The 19,951-nt window shown below is 44.6% G+C and overlaps 1 protein-coding gene across 16 annotated transcripts in view; it reads right to left on the bottom strand.

The window, feature by feature from the left end:
* The window catches only part of PCDH15 (protocadherin related 15), a 526,100-nt gene that overhangs the window by 151,421 nt on the left and 354,728 nt on the right, over window positions 1-19,951 (bottom strand). For all 16 annotated transcript variants that reach the window (XM_027692924.1, XM_027692936.1, XM_027692923.1 and 13 more), the window contains 2 exons: window positions 19,567-19,679; window positions 7,216-7,422 (listed from right to left, as the gene is read on the bottom strand). In XM_027692924.1, coding sequence (XP_027548725.1) covers window positions 7,216-7,422; window positions 19,567-19,679 — 320 coding nt within the window. The remainder of the gene's footprint in view (window positions 1-7,215; window positions 7,423-19,566; window positions 19,680-19,951) is intronic.

The following is a 19,951-nucleotide window of genomic DNA, read 5'->3' on the forward strand; positions in this document are numbered from 1 at the left end:
CAAATGTGGAAGTTAAATTGCCTTTACAGCAATCAATGCCTAGTTCATGTGCCTCCCATGCATGTCGGACCTACAGAGCAATTTATTTCCTTAATCTTTCCTTAATCTGGAAAAGCACCGTTATGCCTTTACATCATTAGCATGGATATTTTACATTATTATCACATTTTGTGCTGCAAGAAAGTCAGATCACTTAACTGAACATTTCATGTGAGAGAATACAACTGTGGGAAACAACCCAGCAACGCTGCCAACACTATTTCCAATACTTTAATTTTTAAACTATTTTATTTTAGGGCCTGGACTTAAACACTGTGTTTTCTGGGTACACTACTGGGTCATGCAGACAAGGCTGGTCTTTGAGGAATTATTTAGCATGTAGTTTTATGTAGGAAAGGATCAGAATCCACACAAAAGAGTGCACATGCAACCTGCAAGGGCCATTTCAAGCACACAGTTCCAACCTGAGAGGGTTTAGCAGGTACTTTTAAACCTGACATGGTTTAGGGGGTACTTTTTAAATTAAAAAAGGACTTCTTGTAATACTTAAGATGTCTGTGAAGACATATAATTATTTAATGAACATTAAGCATTTAATGAACATTCACATGACTTTATGCCCTGAATTTGGTCCAATGTGTTTAAAGGGCTCTTTGCAGGTTTCCCAAACCAAGGGACAGTTCCAGCCTCAAACACCAGCAGGGCAGAGAAAAATGAAGGAGGACAAGAGGAAATAAATAAAGAAATCACACAATTAAAGCAAGAAAAGGAGTTTTTCAAACACAACACCCAATACCTACGGGCAGGGCACCTGGGGCGACCTACAAAGGAAAACAGGGCACAACATGAATCCAAGTGAGGAAACACAAACCTGGGACTGAGGGACATCAGGAGAGCAGGACATTTGGGGAATTAATGGCTACAGACAAAAAAACTGCAACAAAACAAGGCACACAAAGGGCTCCAATAAACACTCCACAAACAAAGAATGGCCTTGGATGTGTTCTGCTTGAAAAATCTCCGGAGGAGTTCCTGCCTGGATGTTAATGTTCCATTCCTGCTGTGTAAACACACAAGGGTTTACAACTCTGCCCAAAGCAAACAGTTCTCCAAAATTTACTAAGATTAAACCAAAATTAAATGGTATTGTCAAGACTGAGCAGACAAGGACATATATTCTGTATGTGTTTCAACATCCCCCAAGGATTTTTCGGGGGGAGTCTGTTTGGCTGTGAAGTTCTCCAGGGTAGCCAGAACGAGCTCCAAGACTATCCAAACTGCTCTGGCTTCCTGATTGCCAGCACAGGCTCATCTCCAAAGGGCTGCAGCAATAACAAAGAGACTTTAATGACATATCTGGGTTTCCCAGCATTCTCCACGTGGAGGATGATCAGCACTGAAACGCCCATGGCAGAGAGTTGTTTTGTTGCAGAGATGTTTCCAGCATCTGCCCTCCTCGTTTCTGGGGGAAAGGAGAAAGTCTTTCCCACTTTCACTAGACAAATGTGAGATCCACAGCCTTGCAGAGGCACAGCAAGTGGGGTTATTGGTCCCAACACAAGAAAGACATTGACCTTTGGAAAAATTCTAAAGGAGGCCACTGAAGTTGATCCTGGGGCTGGAGCCCCCAAGCCCTGGAGCCAGGCTGGGAGAGCTGGGGGGGTTCACCTGGAGAAGAGAAGGCTCCAGGGAGACCTGAGAGCCCCTCCCAGGGCCTAAAGGGGCTCCAGGAGAGCTGGAGAGGGACTGGGGACAAGGGATGGAGGGACAGGACAAGGGGGAATAGCCTCACACTGCCAGAGGGCAGGGTTAGATGGGATAATGGGAAGGAATTCTTGGCTAGTGATGAGATGATCTTGATGGTCTTGAAGGTCCCTTCCAACCCAAACCATTCCAAGGCCATGAAATGGTGCAGCTGTAACACGGCTGTGAGGGAGCAGAGATCCAAATTTAACTTCCCCTGTGTTAATCCACGTGTCAGAGATTCATGGAGAGCTGCCAGCCTGGGGTGGGCAGGAGGCTTCCAGCAGAGAAAGGCTGGGAGGACTAAATGGTAGCTCAGGGTGGGTTTGTAAGCACAGGTAACGCTCATTAACTTCTGCAGGTCTTAATGTTCTGCTGGCTTCATTGTACCTCCATAAATGAATGTATTTACTGAGTCAGGATTGCTGGTGAGACGTTGCCATCACCCTCTCCGTGCCTGTGCATCTTAGTTTCCACTGGTGGCACTGGCTAAACATAATGTATTCTGTCTTCTAATTGAAAAATCAGTTGAGATTGTATTTCCTGTTAAAATGACTCCCTGTCCTCTGATAAATGCAGGAAGAAAGTGGGCATCTGAACTGAGCGTCTCAAGGAAAAAAAAAGAGAACAAAACACGTCCTAAATTTAAACCCCGTGGGAATTATAATTGAGTCCTGCTATAAACCTTCCAAAAATTAATTTATAGATGTGACATTGCAAACAGACCTTTAACTAGAGCAGCCCTGCCAAGTGCTGATATAATTAAGTGGTCTGTTTAAATGGCATAAATTAAATTAAGCCACACGGGTACCTTAAGACCTGAGTAAACCAAAGCTGAGATGAGGAATTTAAACAGTCTGATCTGAGGGCTCTTTACAAAAGGCTTCCCAAGCCACTGGCTTCCTTACTCTTGGGCTTCCATGGGAGGGAACTCATTTCTCTTATCTAGTGATTAGGGTTGGTGAGAAAGCTGCCCTGTGTATCAATCATGGAATGGTTTGGGTCGGAAGGGTCCTTAAAGACCATCCCTGCCATGGGCAGGGGCACCTTCCAACTAGACCAGGTTGCTGGGTCCCCTCCAGCTCAGGACATTTAGTGAGCTGTGTTTTCAGAGAACTTGTGGTAATTTTAAATGATTCTTTTACTTAAAGGCGTCTCGGTAGCAACTGGAGCAGACAGAGCAAATAATGGGTAAAATAAGTTTTAAATCTAACTACAAGCACAGGTTATGGATTTCCAATAACAAATCCAGATAAGGAAATTAATAGATTTCTTCACATTTTTTTTAACCAGGAGTACTGAAGCATTTTTCTCTAATATTTGCCTGATTGCTTCTGTCTTTCACAGTTGTTGTTTGAACTTGTTTTGCAGTTGATGTTCTCTCGAGAGGAGAGTTCTCATAACACTGAGCAGCACTTCTGGGCCACCCCACCAGTTATGGCAGAGAAGAATAATTCAGGAAATATTCCTCCCAGAATGAAACAGCCCATTAATATCATCATTAAAACAAACAGAAGGGAAAGGCAAAGCCAAAAGGCTCTTTAAGGATTTATAAAGATTAGGGGGCTTTAAATTTGGGGGATCTTTCACTTAAGGGAAATTAAAAACATTAACACTGAATCACTCCTGTAGCATTGTGTTTCTTCCTTTATTTGTGTAGGGTGAATATCTCATGGTTTCTGCCCTCTGAAGCTGTTTTTCCTCTCTCTGAGTTCCTTGGAGTCCTCAAGGAATTTGGGGTTCTGTGTATCTTCCCTGTTTTAAACATATGTTACTGCTAATTAGTGGCACCACTGAAGCTGACACTTGTTTAATGCCATCTCCCATCAATGACTCATCTCTGTGAGGAACAGAAGGTGACTTTTTCCAAAACTTCCCTGTCAGCTTTCCATTCCAGGAGGGACATGGCCCTTTCCACCCCAACCTGTAAGGGGTGTAGTCCTTTCTGGTGTCCAGCTTTCTAGTCTTGCTTTGTGCAGGGGCTGGAGGGGCTTTGGTGGTGACTGAAAGAATTTGGAATTAAAGCACTGCTCAGCACCATCCTGGTCCTTGGTTTAACCTTTTGACATCTTCTCCTCCCAAGAGGAGTTGACATAAATGCTGAAGAGCTTTCCATAGAATTCTGGAATGGTTTGGGTTGGAAGGGACCTTAAAGCTCATCTTATTCCAGCCCCTGCCATGGGCAGGGACACCTTCCACTAGCCCACGTTGCTCCAAGCCCTGTCCAACCTGGCCTTGGACACTTCCAGGGATCCAGGGGCAGCCACAGCTTCTCTGGGCAACCTGTGCCAGGGCCTCCCCACCCTCACAGGGTGTATCCCATCTGTATATCCAATGAAACCAAACTCTGGCAGTTTGAAGCCATTCCCTGTGTCCTGTCATTCCAGGCCCTTCTCCAAAGTTCCTCTCCAGCTCTCTTGGAGCCCCTTAAGGGACTGGAAAGGGCTCTAAGGTCTCCCTGGAGCCTTCTCTTCTCCAGGTGAACACCCCCTGCTCTCTGACATCCCGAGGTGTGACTACAGCACTCTGGAAAGAGAGAGGATGCATCTCCTCTGGCAGATCCAATGGATCACATCTGTTGGCCTTAACCAACAGCAAAACAAAAACTGATCTCGTTGTAGAATCTGGTGTTGAGACAGAACAATCCTTCCCTATCTCCTGTGTCCATGGTCCTTATCCCTCAGATCTGGGGGAAGGGGCCCTTCAGGTGCAGCCCCAGCCTGGCATCAAGGAGAAGGGACATGAGGGCCACTGGCCAAGTTCCAGCACAGTCCATCTGCCCAGCACATGGAATCACAGCCCAGCAGGGAGGGAGATCTCCCTTATTTTGTCCTTACTTTGGGGGATGAGGTGGGGTGTCAGAATTCAGGCTTTATTGCCACATCATTTCCCAGCCTGGAAATCCTTGGCAGTTACTCATCATGCCACACTGAAATATTAAACTTTTCCAGTAATAAACAGAAATAATTCACTTTTGGCTCTTTGTTTTGCATCGTGTGGCTGAAGTTGATTTTCACTCACTTCTCCAAAATCCTGTTATCCAACATCCAATGAAAATTAAAATGTGATGTAAAACAACCATGTCTTAAGTTCACCAGGAAAAACATTTGGGCTCTTGAACTGTCATATCCACAGGGGATTCCCTTTCCAATATCCAAATGTTGAGAGGAATTCATGGGAATGTGCTGATGGACTAAAGAGGGGCCCAGTGATCAAACTGCTTGTGATGATTCTCAGAGCACCCCTCAAAACTCGAGGTATTGAACTTGTACTGACTAAATGAGTAACACAAAGCACTTTTGGTGGGGAACAGAAATCCCAGGATTACATTACAAACCTAGGGAAGGAAAAGAACAAGCTGCTCTTCTGTGCAGAAGCTTTTGAAATTAAACATTTGCATTTTGAGAGCATGTACATAGCACGTGGGCTGCTATCTACCTGGCAGTTCTATGATTCAATCAGAGTCAGCCCAAATTCAGGATTTAGCAGTTCAAAGTTATCCTAATTTTCTGTCTTGTATATAATCTAATATGTAATTACAGCAGAGAACCTTGTATTATCAAATCTGCCTTCGCCATCTCATGGGCAGAGCTGTGCAACTGCCAGGGAAAGGTTAATCCCAGCACTATTAACTCCAGCCTGGAAACCCTCTGGAGGTTAATGAAGCCCAAAGTCTGTCTGTCATCCCTTCAGTGGAATGATATCAACTGCCAGAAATGGGAAAGAGTCCCAAAAAAGCAGCAGCATAGAAAACTGCCAGTCAATTTAAAAGCCTGAACTAGGACACTGAATTTTTCTTTAATTAAGGAGAATTTGCTTTGAATTATTCCAAGCACAAGGGATTCAGCCCTTCCCTTTCCAGCTGTGGTGGGTGGATTCTTTGGACATTCTTTGTGTGCACAGGAGGATTTTCCAAGCTCATTGCAGCTGATCCCAGAATCATGGCAAGGTTCAAAGTCATCTCATTCCAGTCCCTTTCCATGGGCAGGGGCACCTTCCACTAGACCAGGTTGCACCAACCTGGCCTGGAACACCTTCCAGAGATGGGACAGCCACAGCCTCTGCCACAGACAGACACACACCAAGGCATATTTGAACCAAAGGATTAAATCAAAGGATCCCAGCAGCCTCCCAAGAAAATTTCTCAAATTAGCAGTTTAAAAAGGCCATGAAACTGTGGCATTAACTCCAGTGATTTGCTGTCTGCTGTGCTCAGGAGCACATCACACCAGCAGACTCTGTTCAGCACAATGTATTATATTTATAAACACAAACCTGATGCCTGCACACCTTGATTATTCCTACACTAACATCCAAGATCCCAGGAATTCGATCAAACAAGAAACTGCTTTGCTTTTAACAAAACTGAACAGGAGTGTTTCACAAGCAATCCAGACCCTCAGCAACGCCTGCTGGTGTCCCACACCCTCACTCCACACCTTTTATCCAGCCCCCACAAGGCCAGATCCAACAGTCATTCCCACCTGCCTTCCAACTGGTTTTTATCAATGCCCATAAATCCAGGGAGATGTTTTAATGGATAGGAAGGAGACATTCTACAGGAATGTGGGCTTTGAAACAGCTTCTTGGGACAATAAATCACTCCAGTGCAAAAGTATCTGCCAGTGACAACAGTCTGGTGTTTCTTAAAAATCACAGATTTGCTTGTGTCCAACATGAATCCTTCAGAATCAGGAGGTTGTTTTCAGACTATCAGGTTAAGAACTAAAGAGTACTGACATGTATAACTAGCACTACAAATCCTATCCCAAAACTCAGCTTTCCTTATTGATCTGAAGACAACCAGAGAACAGAAACCAAAAAGACCAACGGGGACAACTGGAGAGACAACGAGACTTAGAGGGAAAAGAAACATTGGCCAAAAAAACCCCTGTAACAGCCTTGGTGAGAACTGAAGAAATGTCAGCCCTGGAGTGATGTCCTGCTACTACTTGGTTACTGCTCCTTTGAGATCCCCATGAGTAGTGTTGGTATCCAAATCTGGGCAGAGCAAAGAAAGGACTGACCTTCCAGCCTCCTGCCCTCTTATTCCTCTTCTTCCCAGTTCAAACTACGACTTCCTCCCACTCTGAGCCCCCCCCTCCCATTTTTCCACACTGTGGGAAAGGCTCATCCCTCTCTCCCATTTTTCCACACTGTGGGAAAGGCCCATCCCTTTCCCAAAAACCTCTTCGTGCTGAGGATTCATCACCTCGAACAGAACACAAACTCACAGAGAGCTGAGTAAAACACAGAGTAGTTTTCCAGCTCAGATGCACTTGCAAATCACTTCTCAAATCAGAACTCAGAACAAAAACAAAAACGAAACCAAGACATAAAAAAGTGATAGTGAGTTTTGGTGTTTGTTTTTAATTTATCGATCAAATCTGCTTTGTCTCAATTTAAAAAAAAAATTTAAAAAGCAATAAAAATGCAACCACAAGAAGGACACTCCAAGGGACCAACACATACCTCCTCCACGTCGTTGTCCAGCACCACGACCTGCAGTGGAGCAGTGAGGTTCCGGTTGTCCGAGATGGTGGTTCCCACCGGGGAGGATTCCAGGATGAAGCCCTCGTAGGTGGATCTGGTGAAATAAGGCTTCTGGTTGTTCTCATCGAGGACCTCGATGTGCAGGTTGGCAAAGGCAGGAAGGGGGTGGCCATTGTCTTGCTCAGCCTAAAAAACACCTCATTTGTCAAAGGCTCTCAGCCAAGTTCAGCTACAAACAGAGATTTGGGGATGGCTTGGAGTTAACAATCAAAATCCAGGTAAAGAAATGGATACCATTGCACAGATCCCCCTTTTGTGAAACTGGGCATCATGAAAAAAAACCCAAACAACTAAAAATTAGTAGGAGAGAAGAACAGAAAGACTTTCCATCACAACCAACTTTTACATAGTCACAAGAAACCCAAAGCTCTACAGCACATGAGCAAACACAGTTCCTTAAACTCGCAGGACTGAGAGTTTTGGAAAAATCTTCAAAGGACAAAAGAAAACTGTACAACAGAACCCAAGGCACCAGCAAACCAGAGAGTTAAACCCCAAAGGTGCTGCTAGCACAGTGCTTCCTACAGATTACTGGACACGACTCCTTCCCTCTCCCCCAAAATCCACCTCCCCAGTGTTACAGGAGTGGGATTTTAATTTGGGGTTTGCCTGGTTTTGAGTCCTAGAACAGTTTGGGCTGGAAGGGACCTCTAAGCCCATCCAATCTCACTCCCTGACATGGGCAGGGACACCTTCCACTAGCCCAGGTTGCTCCAAGCTTCATCCAACCTGGCCTTGGACACTTCCAGGGATCCAGGGGCAGCCACAGCTTCTCTGGGCAACCTGCTCCCAGAGAAGTTGTGGATGCGAGTGTCAAGCAAAATATTCTTTATTTCAATGAATAACCCCCAGTTTTCACCTGATTTATTCTCATTTTCAAACTTCCTAAACATAAAAGCACTGACTGGCCATTCCAGTGGGCTCATCCAACATAAACCCATGATCTTGCTTTCTTGTCTTTTAACTTTACAACCAACAACTAATTAAGGCAAATAAACAAGAGAAGTAAAAGACAACAAGTAATTTGTTCTCTAATTTATGAAGAGCAAACCAGTTTTAATTACAGTCCTGCACATGTCCCTGCAGCAAGACAATAGTAGGGCATTGAAAGCCAGTCTCCCACGGCCAAAATGTGTATTCCCAGGGCCAAAACCTGGGAATACCACACCAGTGGAGCCCTAGTGCCTGTCTGCAGACATGAGAACTGCACCGTGCAATAAACTTCTCAGGTGTAAAAATATTGCAGAAGAGAGAGAACAGGACCTAAATTACTGTTGTTAACAGGACTTTTTATTTGCAGAGGTTTTACTTATAATCTGGTATTTCCCTCATTTCAAAACATATAATTCCTTGTTTTTTTCAAATCAAACATCCTAAGAACCTTCCTCTGGAAACATGTCATTTTTATTTCATCAACTAGTTGTTTTTAACTTCTTATTTAGACCCTTTTTTGGTCTGAAAAGCGTTAATTCTCTTCATTAATCAAACAACAATCGTACGTTGGTAATGATCAAAACTTCCATGTCAAGTAAAAAGAAGTATAAACTTTAAAACTGTTAGTTTTTTTTCAAAGTAGGTGGTGACACCTTAAGTACTCCATAACAAAATCATTCAAAACACTCAGTTGTTAAGAAAAATGGATTTTTCTCTTTTAAGTACATCTGGATTACTCTGGAACATCAGGGGAAAAAAAGGGTGGGGTTTTTTGTTTGCTATTATTTTGTTTTAGTTTTTGGTTTTTTTGTTTGTTTGTTTTGTGGTGGGGTTTTTTTGTTTGCTTTTATTTTGTTTTGGTTTGGTTTTCTTTGGGGGGGAGGGTTTGTTTGTGGTTTTTTTCTGTTATTTTTTCATTTGCTGGTTTTGTTGTGGTTTTTTTTTAAGAGATGAAGTTATATCTCATGCAAGTTGTTCCAGACATTCCATGTTGTTGGTGAAAGCAGCTTCCCCTCATAATGACCTGTTAAAAGAGACTTGCTTGAACTTGTGGGCCACAGGTCGAGCCTCTTGGCTTCCTAACACATATTTTGGAGCACTTAAACTTCTTTCATCAAGAAAGCCACTGGTATTTAGGACACAAAGCATTTTGGGTCTAGTCCTCCAAACAACATGTTTTACTTTCAAAATAAAGAGTGATCTTTCAAAGAAACCAAAGCAAGGGTGAAGAGCAGGTGACCTTCACACGACTCCCAAGACACAAAACCACAGCACAGATTTATACTCTGCTATTGCTTTAATTAAGTAGTTAAGAGCCCCTAAGGGTGCTCCCAACAGGAGGATGAGGAAGTGGAGTTGAGGGGAGAGTTGAGCACAGGGACAAACGTGAACTTAACGTGTCTTAACAACAGTAGGCACGTAAGGACCTATTTTCTGGTGCTGGCAGATACAGTGTGGAAGTGCAGAAGTGAGACCTGCAAACTGGGCTAGGAGGTCTCAGAGACTTAGGGAAAGCAAAGGTAGGTGGATGTTTCCCGCAGAGGCAGGAGATCTGAAGGCTTGGGCAAGTATTTCAATAGCACACATGATGAAGAGAAGTTATTTGCTCACCCCTCCTCCACAAGATCTCATCTGGCCAATATGGCAAGAGAACATTTGCCCATCCCCTGCTACTTGTACAGCACTGACATCGTTCAGGAGGGATGAGATTTCTGTAGGGTGAGGAAGAAAAGAAAATGAACTCTGGAATTTTGGGTAGAATACCATTAAATATCTCCCCTGAAGACCATTATACAGCAGACTGACTTCTAAAGGCTTGCATTTAATTTAACCTGCTGGCTGAAGAGATGTCTGTGTTAAATTGTTATGCGAGGAAATAGAGACACCCTCCCGGGAGCAGACTGGGATCTCATCTTTGCTGATTTAAGGATTTCCTAAGGATCATTCCTTCCTTGGTGTTAAACTCAAGCTTTAAGTGAGAAGTGATTGAGAGCAGCCCTGGGAGAAGGCCCTGGGGGTGCTGGTGGGGCAGAGGCTGGACCTGCCCCGGCCCAGAAACCCCCCGTGCCCTGGGCTGATCCCCCAGCGTGGGCAGCAGGGCAGGGGGGGATTCTGCCCCTCTGCCCCTCAGGGGAGACCCCCCTGCAGAGCTGCTCCAGCCCTGGGAACAGCACAGCAAGGACATGGAGCTGCTGGAGCCAGTCCAGAGGAGGAACCAAGAGGATCAGAGGGCTGGAGCAGCTCTGCTGGGAGGAAAGGCTGGGAGAGTTGGGATTGTTCAGCCTGGAGAGGAGAAGCTTTGGGGTGACCCAATTGTGGCCTTCCAGGGCCTGAAGGGGATGACAAGAAAGATGGAGAGAGACTATTTCCAAGGGTCTGGAGTGACAGGACAAGGGGGAATGGCTTCCCACCGCCAGAGGGCAGGGTTGGATGGAATATTGGGAAGGAATTCCTCCCTGTGAGGGTGGGGAGGCCCTGGCACAGGGTGCCCAGAGAAGCTGTGGCTGCCCCTGGATCCCTGGAAGTGTCCAAGGCCAGGTTGGACGGGGCTTGGAGCAACCTGGGCTAGTGGAAGGTGTCCCTGCCCATGGCAGGGGGTGGAATGTGATGGTCTTTAAGGTCCATTCCAACCCAAACCATTTTATAATTCTATGCTGCAGTATTTGAATCAATGTATTTAAATTAAGGAGCAGCCAGCACAGAGACAGAGAGGGAAGGTCAGGGCTGACCAAGTTGCTTCTTTGAAGTACATACCAGAACTGGGAGATCTGGGTGAAACAAGGGACATAACTTATCTAGATTTGGGCTAAGATTTAGGATTATATGTCACACACTGGATTAATTTCCAAGGTCACAAAGTACAGCATAAGGAAAGAACCACTGATGTGGATTAAAAAATGGCTTAAGGACAAGAAGAACAGAGTACCTTTAGAACTCAGAAGAAATTTGACTTTACTGTCAGTGAAGCCTGTGATGTGGCAGGGAAATTAAACTGGCACATAATGTGTCTAGACACTGTGCTTAAAAAAACCCCAAACCCCAAAACATACTTTTTTTTTTGGTCACATATCAGGTGACTTCAGGATCAGCAAGGCTGCAGTGCAGTGAACAGTCCTAGTTACAGAGGCCACCTTTCCAAATAATACAAGTCTTCCTTCTTCCCTTCCCTTAAAGAAAAACACCAACTATGAAGTCATTATGCCAAGTTTTGAGTGATGGATGTTTGAGTTTTACATGAACAAAGATGCCTGTTTACTGCAGGAAGGAAATACAGCCACTTCTGTCAATAAGAGACATTACAGAACAAAGCCATTATTGATTTTAATAGTTTCATTGCTCTGGGAGTGCTGACACACAATTTAGGGTCAATCTTATCTCACAATCACTGGTCTCTCTAATGTGTATCTGTGACAACACTCTAAAGGCAAGAAAATCTTTTACCTGCTAAAGGCAGGGAAAACTTGCTGTTTCCATGTGTGTGACAACTTTGAAGACTGATATGAAGCAACATTTTAGTAATGGATAGGAAAAGGTCTGGGTTTTCTGCACCCTTTTTTCCCCCCTCCTTATTCACAAAGACAAAACCTGTCCCTGCACTTAGATTTTCAATTCTACATCAGCTCTCATTACTAGATTAAATACAGGATAGAAAAAGGGAGGTCTCAAAGAGAATTAGTTGAATACTGAGTTCACCTGAGGGATGAACATTTGAATAGCTAATTTAAAAGACCAGTAATTGTACTTAATACCTACAGGAGATGCACAGCAATTCAACCAAACCAATTATGTGGGAGATATCAGCCTTGCCAGGAAGTGGACTGAGCAAGTATTTAATGAAAATACACTTCTTTTATTCTTTTTCTCATCTGTCACCGTGAGTTGAAGCCCAAAAACTACGAAAAGCAAAGAATTCTTAAATGCAAGAAAATATATTAATTAAGATACATGGGAAGAGGGGAAAAGTGGAGCTACCCTGAACAAAGATAACTCAGGTCACCAGATGCACAGAGCCAAGAGATCAAAACAGGGTGTGAGGAGTTGAAGGTTGACAGTCTTGCAAAAACCAACCAAACATTGCAAATATGAAGTTTCTGAAGTGCTGGGGGAAAAAAAGTTAGATAATTCAGGACTTTTTAAATGTCAAAAACCACAGACTTTGGGGCATTTCTCTAAGTCCAGGAACTTCCAGTGCAGGGAGCCTCAGCTGAGGGACATCTTCTCATTGCCTGCTAGCATTGTGTTGTCCAAAATTCATAATAAAAGAATCACAGAATCATCAAGGTTGGAAGAGACCTTCAAGATCATTGAGTCCACCATTCCCCCAGCAACACCATAATCACCCCTAACCCATGTCCCCAAGTGCCACATTCAGATGCCTCTGGAACATTCCCAGAGACAAGACAGTGACTCCACCTCTGCCTGTCAGAGCAAACAGGCTCTGTCAGAGTCACAGAAACAGAGAATGAATCAAGGTTTGGGTTGGAAGGGACTTAAGGCTCATTTTGTTCCACCCCCTGCCATGGGCAGGGACACCTTCCACTAGCCCAGGTTGCTCCAAGCCCCGTCCAACCTGGCCTTGGACACTTCCAGGGATCCAGGGGCAGCCACAGCTTCTCTGGGCAACCTGTGCCAGGGCCTCCCCACCCTCACAGCCAAGAATTTCTTCCATCCATCTCACCTGAATTTCCCCTCTGTGGGTTTGAAGCCATTCCCCCTTGTCCTGGCACTCCAGTTCCCGAGGCAGAGTCCATCTCCAGCTGCCTTGCAGGTACCTTCAGATACTGGAAGGTCGCTCTGAAGTCTCCACTCAACCTTCTCTTTCAGAGAAGAACAACCCATTTGATCTGTTTTAAACTTTGCCCCCTTCTGTTTCAGTTGGTGACTCCTTGCTCTGGTATTTCAGGAGAGAGGGAACTGTTGATTCTTCTTCACTCTCAGAACTCTGTATTTTACAGGTGTCCACCATGGCCTCCTCCTTCCTCACCTGACAGGAGCCTGCTTCAGTTCTGCTCTGCCCTCCTTGGCACAGGGACCAGAGCTGTGCACCTGAATTCCTTCAGTACTGCTGTGGTTTTTTTCTCTGTTCTGTTCTCTATCTTCATTAATGATTTCTAATTTTGCCTCTTTTTTTTTGGACAGCCATGGATCACTGAGCCAACCTTCACAGTCAGTGCTCAGTTCCAATGCCAAGATCTCATTCCCAAGACAAGCCAGAACCCATCATTTTCAGCAGAAGGCCAGGATGATCTTTTCTGACACATTTCACTTTATTTTTAAGCCATGCCTTATTTTATCAGCCATTTTATCACCCACTCACTCGGTCTTGCAAAGTCCTTCTGCAATTCTACAGTCAATCCCTGGAAGTTTCACCTCTGGAAGTGTTCAAAAGACATGTAGATGTTGCCCTGGGGGACATGGGTTAGTGGTGGGCTTGGCAGTGCTGGGGAACGGGTGGAATTGGTGATCTCAGAGGGCTTTTCCAACCTCAGTGGGATGCACTCACACATGCTAAGGGGGGTGGCTGATGTCACTGCAAGACCCCTCTCTACTGCACTTGAAAGTTTCCTGAGGTCTAGCCCAAAAGAAATGTCACTTGTGTCCTCAAGAAAGGCAAGAAGGAAGATCCAGGGAAGTCCAGAACCTCCCCTCAGTGCTAGGGAAAGTCGTGGGGGAGCAGATAATTCTGGGAGCCATTTCCAAGCATATGAGGGAGCAGGAGGAGGCTGGGAGTCATCACTCCCGTGGGTTTATGAGGGCAATTCATGTTCCACCACCCTGACAGGTCTCTGCAATGAGATGAATGGCTTGGTGGGCACAGGGAGAGCAGTGGGGATCTTCACCAGGTTGCCCAGAGAGGCTGCAGAGTTTCCAAATACTCCCTCCCCACCCTGAGCAGGGAGTAGGACTGGCCATTCTCCAGAGGTTCCTGCCAATCTCAGCGATTCTGTAACATTTCAGGATCATAACAAGCTTTTTTATTCTGGTATTTCACCCACTGAGATCATTCCCAAGTTCCTTCAAAAGCCAAGGGCTCCATCCCAGTGCTGTGCTCCATGACCTCCCTGGCTTTTAAACTGATCAGGTCTTAGCCTTGCCCTCTGCTTTTGGAACAGAAAACAGCATTTGTTTGATGAACAGATCCCCCAAAACAAGGCTAAATGTACTTTATTTTCTGCCTTCAAAGTGCATGTTTGTCCACAGTTTGATCCCAAGGTTGTTGCAAAAGCAAGGCCTTCTTTTCATGGAGTGCAGGAAGTTTTCAACACCCTCGAGAGCAAGGGACAGGAGGGATCAACGAAGTTCCCAGTGGGAAGAGAGAAACCAATTAACCTCCCGAGGGAGGAGCAGGAGAGCACCACTTTCTGTTGTTTCTGCTGAGATCCAGATCAGGGAAAGGGCTTCCCTGTACTGGAACAGCTGATCCATGTTCTGGGAGCATCTCCCTGATCCAAAGCACCTCCACAAGAAAGGAATCACAGAATCATGGAATATCCTGAGCTGGAAGGGACACACAGGGATCATCTAGTCCAACTCCTGGCCCTGCACAGACACCCCAACAATCCCACCCTGTCCCTCAGAGCATTGTCCAAACCCTCCTGGAGCTCTGGCAGCCTTGGGGCTGTGCCCACTGCCCTGGGGAGCCTGGTCAGTGCCCAACCACCCTCTGGGGGAAGAACCTTACCCTGAGATCCAACCTGACCCTGCCCTGGCACAGCTCCAGCCATTCCCTGGGTCCTGTCACTGTCACAGAGAGCACAGATTGGAGCTGTCCCCCCAGTGCCCCTTGTGAGGAAGCTGTTTCCAGCTCCCAGGCATTTTCTTGGGATGGGCAGGACAACAGGCACACAAATTCCTGCCCAGGAATGTCACTGTAAATGGCATCTTACGTATGAAGCCGAGTTCACTCACAATTTTCCCTGATTAACATGGAATTTAGTCTGGCTGTTACTCAGTCTGTACAGAAATGCTCACAGCAAGTACACCTGACTTACTTACACCTCCAGTGTCTAGTGTCACCCTATATAACAACCTGACAATTCAGCAGGGGGAAAACCTTCCAAAGATTCTAAATCCCACTCTGTTCAAAAAATTCCAGCCAGTAAAAATTCCAGAGTAAACAGAATTTTACGGGAAAGTTCCCCATCACTTCCTGCAGAATGGGCCCACAAACCAATTTCCTGGTGACACTGGAATTTCAAACAGTCTGAGTTTCTGTCCCCACCTGAACAACAGGGAAATGCAATCCCACTGTAGAAGTGTCTCCATGGTGTTATCTGACCCCGGGTCAAGGACAGCCTGGCAGAGGCACCTCGTGGGGATGACACAGAGAGGTCCCTGGGATACAGAAAATCCTCTGCAAGGATATTCTTCAAAATAATCTGCATCACTGTGGCACAGACACTTCTCTCCCCAAAACTGTGGGGAAGGCACCAAAAAACCCTTTTTCATAGAATTCCAGAGTGGTTTGGGTTGGAAGGGCCTTAGTGCTCGTGGCATTCCAACCCCCTGCCATGGGCAGGGACACCTCCCACAAGACCAGGTTGTGAGAGCCTATTCCCTAAGAACCATAAAACTCTTCGTTTCAAGTAAAAGTCCTATTAAAAAGTCAGCCTACAAATGTTATTTGAAGCTGGGAAACTTCTTTCCTCCTTCCCCTCTCCCCTCTTTTTTTAATCTAATTTGATTTTTTTTGAGACGCCCAATTTACATAAATCCTTTTCAATTTCCCAAATACAATTAAATACAGTGGACAGTGGTTTAATACCATACAGGCTCTATGTAAACCTGCCCTAAAACTACATTATCAACTTCATTTCCCCTGTGCACAGGTGCCCCCATGAGATCAACAAAACATTCCTCTGCTCTCTCACCTGATGTGCACCAAGTTCAGCAAAATCAGGTTTCTTACAGATGTGGTAAATTCTCTGGAGTGCAACAATTCCAGGAATTAGGTTTCACTGGCTGTGTAAGCACATCCAGCCTTCAGCAGCCCATCCTCGTTGCAAATTGATTATAATAGAACTGCCAGGTTAGATTTTGTCTGATTGATAAATAACCCAAGTTCCAAGAGGAAAGGATCCAAATGCATCAAAATTTGATTAATTCTCCTTTTGGTTTCATGTTATACATGCTTTAAAAATAAATAAAACCTCACTAACACTTTTTAGAGCTGGTAACAAGAACACAGTCTCATGTCTACAGTGCAATGGTCATGTGTATCTAATTTTAATTAACACTGGAAGCCCTTTCAGTTTCAAGGTTCTAAATTCACATATTATGGCAGCCTTGCTGATGCAACATGGAAATTTCAATGAAACACCCAAAAAAATCCACACATTCTTTTGTAAAAGCCCACATTGCTTGGCAGGGAATGGAAGTGCCATAGGAAGACAAAATAGTTTTTCTCCTTGCTTATCATCTGTTATATTCTGGAGATAGCACAGAGGCTGAAAACCAGCATTTCTTATTAAGATATTTAGTTTTTTTCCATTGTCTCCCTATTTGAGAATTCAAAATTTATCAGCAATCCAATTTTTGTCTCACAGGTGAGCACACCATTTCCTTCCTGCATTCAAATATTCATGTATTGACTTAACCACCTTTTCCATTTCCCTCTTTTCCATAATAACTTAACGGGGGGAAAAAAGAAAATTGATCTCCTCACATCAGAGGGAATATTTTAAAGATTAAATTTTGTGAGTGCTGCAAAAACCAGTGTATTTTCTGTTTGAAGGGAAACATCACACAGATAAAACAGAATCAGATCCAACAACTTCAACGCTGCGAGAAATGAAAACTTGAGAATGAGCAACACAAGAATCTGAAGGTTTGATTTGGTACAAGCCCGAGACATCACAGCAGTTCAAAAGGGCCCTGAACAGCACAGCATTAAAACTTTTATTATTCTAGCTGGTGGCACATTGTCATTCTCACAGACTGATCATTTCCCCTTATTATCCCCCTGACTGCACCTACAGCACAGCAACATGAACCAGCAACGCCTATAAACAATCTATTAAAAATAAATGCCTATAAACAGTGGCATTAACAACCAAAGGGGCCATTCAGGCTCAGGAGATGCCCCATCAGAGCAGGGTAAGGGATGGCTGTAATTGGTGTGTCGTGCTACTGTACCTGGCTGCTGAATTTTGGAAACCAAAGTGCTCCAGGGCTTTAACCTGTCATTTCTTAGCATATTTAGAATTCTATATTTGGAATGGTTTGGGTTGGAAGGGAGCTTAAAGATCTCCTTGTTCCATCCCCCTGCCATGGGCAGGGACACCTTCCACTAGCCCAGGTTGCTCCAAGCCTGGCCTTGGACACTTCCAGGGATCCAGGGGCAGCCACAGCTTCTCTGGGCAACCTGTGCCAGGGCCTCCCCACCCTCACAGGGAACAATTCTTTCCCAATATCCCATCTATCCCTGGCCCCTGGCAGTGGGAAGCCATTCCCCCTTGTTGTATCACTACACACCCTTGGGAAAAGTCCCTCTCCATTTATTTAGATGTTAATTCACCCAAATTTCCACATCCGTCCCAGTGACAGCAGAACTCCAGAACAGGAAGTAAGGCCCAAAATAGATTTTTATCAAGGAATCCAATCCCAAATGATTTCACTGCCAGCATGCACCAGCTTTGTACTTTGCTGCATTCAAAATCAACCGAGGGAGGAAATCAACACAGTATTTAAAGAGGTGCCAAGTTATTCAACACTGTTATGAGCTGCAATTTTGTTTCATCTTCTGTCCTACTGTACTCACAGCTCAGTTCCTCAGGAGATACAAAAAGGACCTGTATATTACTGAACTTATTACCAATTGTATTTGGATAGTGGGTGGCACTGAGTGGGTGGCATCCCTGCCTATGGCAGAGGGTTGGAACTAGATGGTCTTTAAGGTCCCTTCCAATCCAAACTATCTGTATGAGTTGAACATTTGTATTTAGAAATAAATTAGATACTAGTAAGTATTTAAACATGTGTTTAAATATGGTGCAGTTTGCTCTTTTTTCTCCATGGAATGCCCTGATAAATACACAAGTGCTCTACCACAAGACTGCAGAGATTCCTTTCTCTTTTATTTGCCCCTCCAGCTACGAATAAACAGAACAAAACCTTGATTTTCTGTCATTAGACAACAGCTCCAGGGTCAGGTCCAGACTCTCTGCAAAAGAATCAAATGTAACTCTGCTCTGTTCTCACTGCCACCATCTTTACTGCACTGATTTTTGCAGCCTGGTGCAAACCCCACCTACAGCAAAGCTTTCAGCTTTGTACAATTTTGCTCAAAGTAAAATTAACAGCTTAGTACGTTTAACAAGCCAGATATTGATATTGTCACCTCCTATTCTTTTCCTCTTAATCCTCAAATTGGCAAAGAAAGCAGCAAATTCTGACTATATTTTATATGTGCAGAGCTGGGACTCAGTAACCAGGTGAAGATGCATGTTGAGAGAGATGCTGAGACCTGGTTCCTCCAAGCCCTGTCCAACCTGGTCTTGAACCCTTCCAGGGATTCAGGGGAATGGTTTATGGCTTTTCCCAATAACAGGAGCTGACTGAGCTCAGCACTGGTTACATTTCAGGAGCTTTCTTTCTATTCAGTAGCAGAGCTCTGGACTGAGCTGCCTTATTTTGGATCTAACCTGAACAAAACAAAACCAACACCAAACCAAGAAACCCCCCCACAGAATTGCTACAAGATGTGGAGATGATTTTTTTTGTTGTCCTTGCTCCCAGTATAAGACAAGAGGAACGGGCAGGAACTGATGCCCAGGAAGTTCCAGCTGGACAGGAGGAAGAACTTCTTGGCTGGGCAGTGACCCAGCCCTGAACAGAGACCAGAAGGAGGGTGAAATCTCCTCCCTGGGGCTATTCCAGCCCCATCTGGACACACTCCTGTGCCCTGTGCTCTGGGCTGGCCCTGCTGGAGCAGGGAGGTGGCACCAGATCCCCACTGTGGTCCCTTCCAGCCTGACCCATCCTGGGATCCTGTGAATATTCACTACTCACACACTTATCTGTACCTCTGTGAACCTTCAGCACAGGAACACGTGAAACAGAAACCAAATGCATTCTCAGGAGCCATAAAAAGCAAATAGACAAGTGATACTTAGTTTGTTAATACAATATAACATGAACTGTTGGGACTCTGCCATGATTCATTCCCTTTTCTCAAATACTTCACACCCTTGTTCCCCTCGATGGTGTTAAATGATGCCTGACAGGCTAAAAATGAAAAGAGAGCACTGCAGGAAAGACAAGCAAGCCCACCCCACATTTTCTTCGGAGCTTTTTGTTCTCAAAAGAATATAGAAAGATGAATTCAGCCAAAATTACCTTAATAACCAAGTCAAACTTCTGGTGTAAATCCCTATTTATTGGCTTGAGGAGTGTCAGTTCCGCTGTTGTGAGATTCATATGGAAATACTGTGGATAATCCTCAGGGGTACCTGCAAGGAAGACATTGAGGTTTGAATAAATCTCAAAGGTTTAGTTTAACAATGTATTTATTTTACTCATTAGTCATCAAAGGAACAAAACCTAATCCTGTTACTGTAAGGATAAAATACTGCATCATGTGTACATGGAGCTTAAGGATACTACTAAGTTATGTGTTTAATATTACCATTATGTCCCTGCTGTCCCTGACCACAAAGATTCTTCTCAACTGGGAATCCCCAAGTGCTTGATAACAACAGGAACATTATTAATAGCATAGAAG

Source organism: Neopelma chrysocephalum, unplaced genomic scaffold (genome assembly GCF_003984885.1).
Source record: "Neopelma chrysocephalum unplaced genomic scaffold, ASM398488v2 Primary Assembly neopelma1_89, whole genome shotgun sequence".
In the NCBI taxonomy this organism is placed as follows: domain Eukaryota; kingdom Metazoa; phylum Chordata; class Aves; order Passeriformes; family Pipridae; genus Neopelma; species Neopelma chrysocephalum.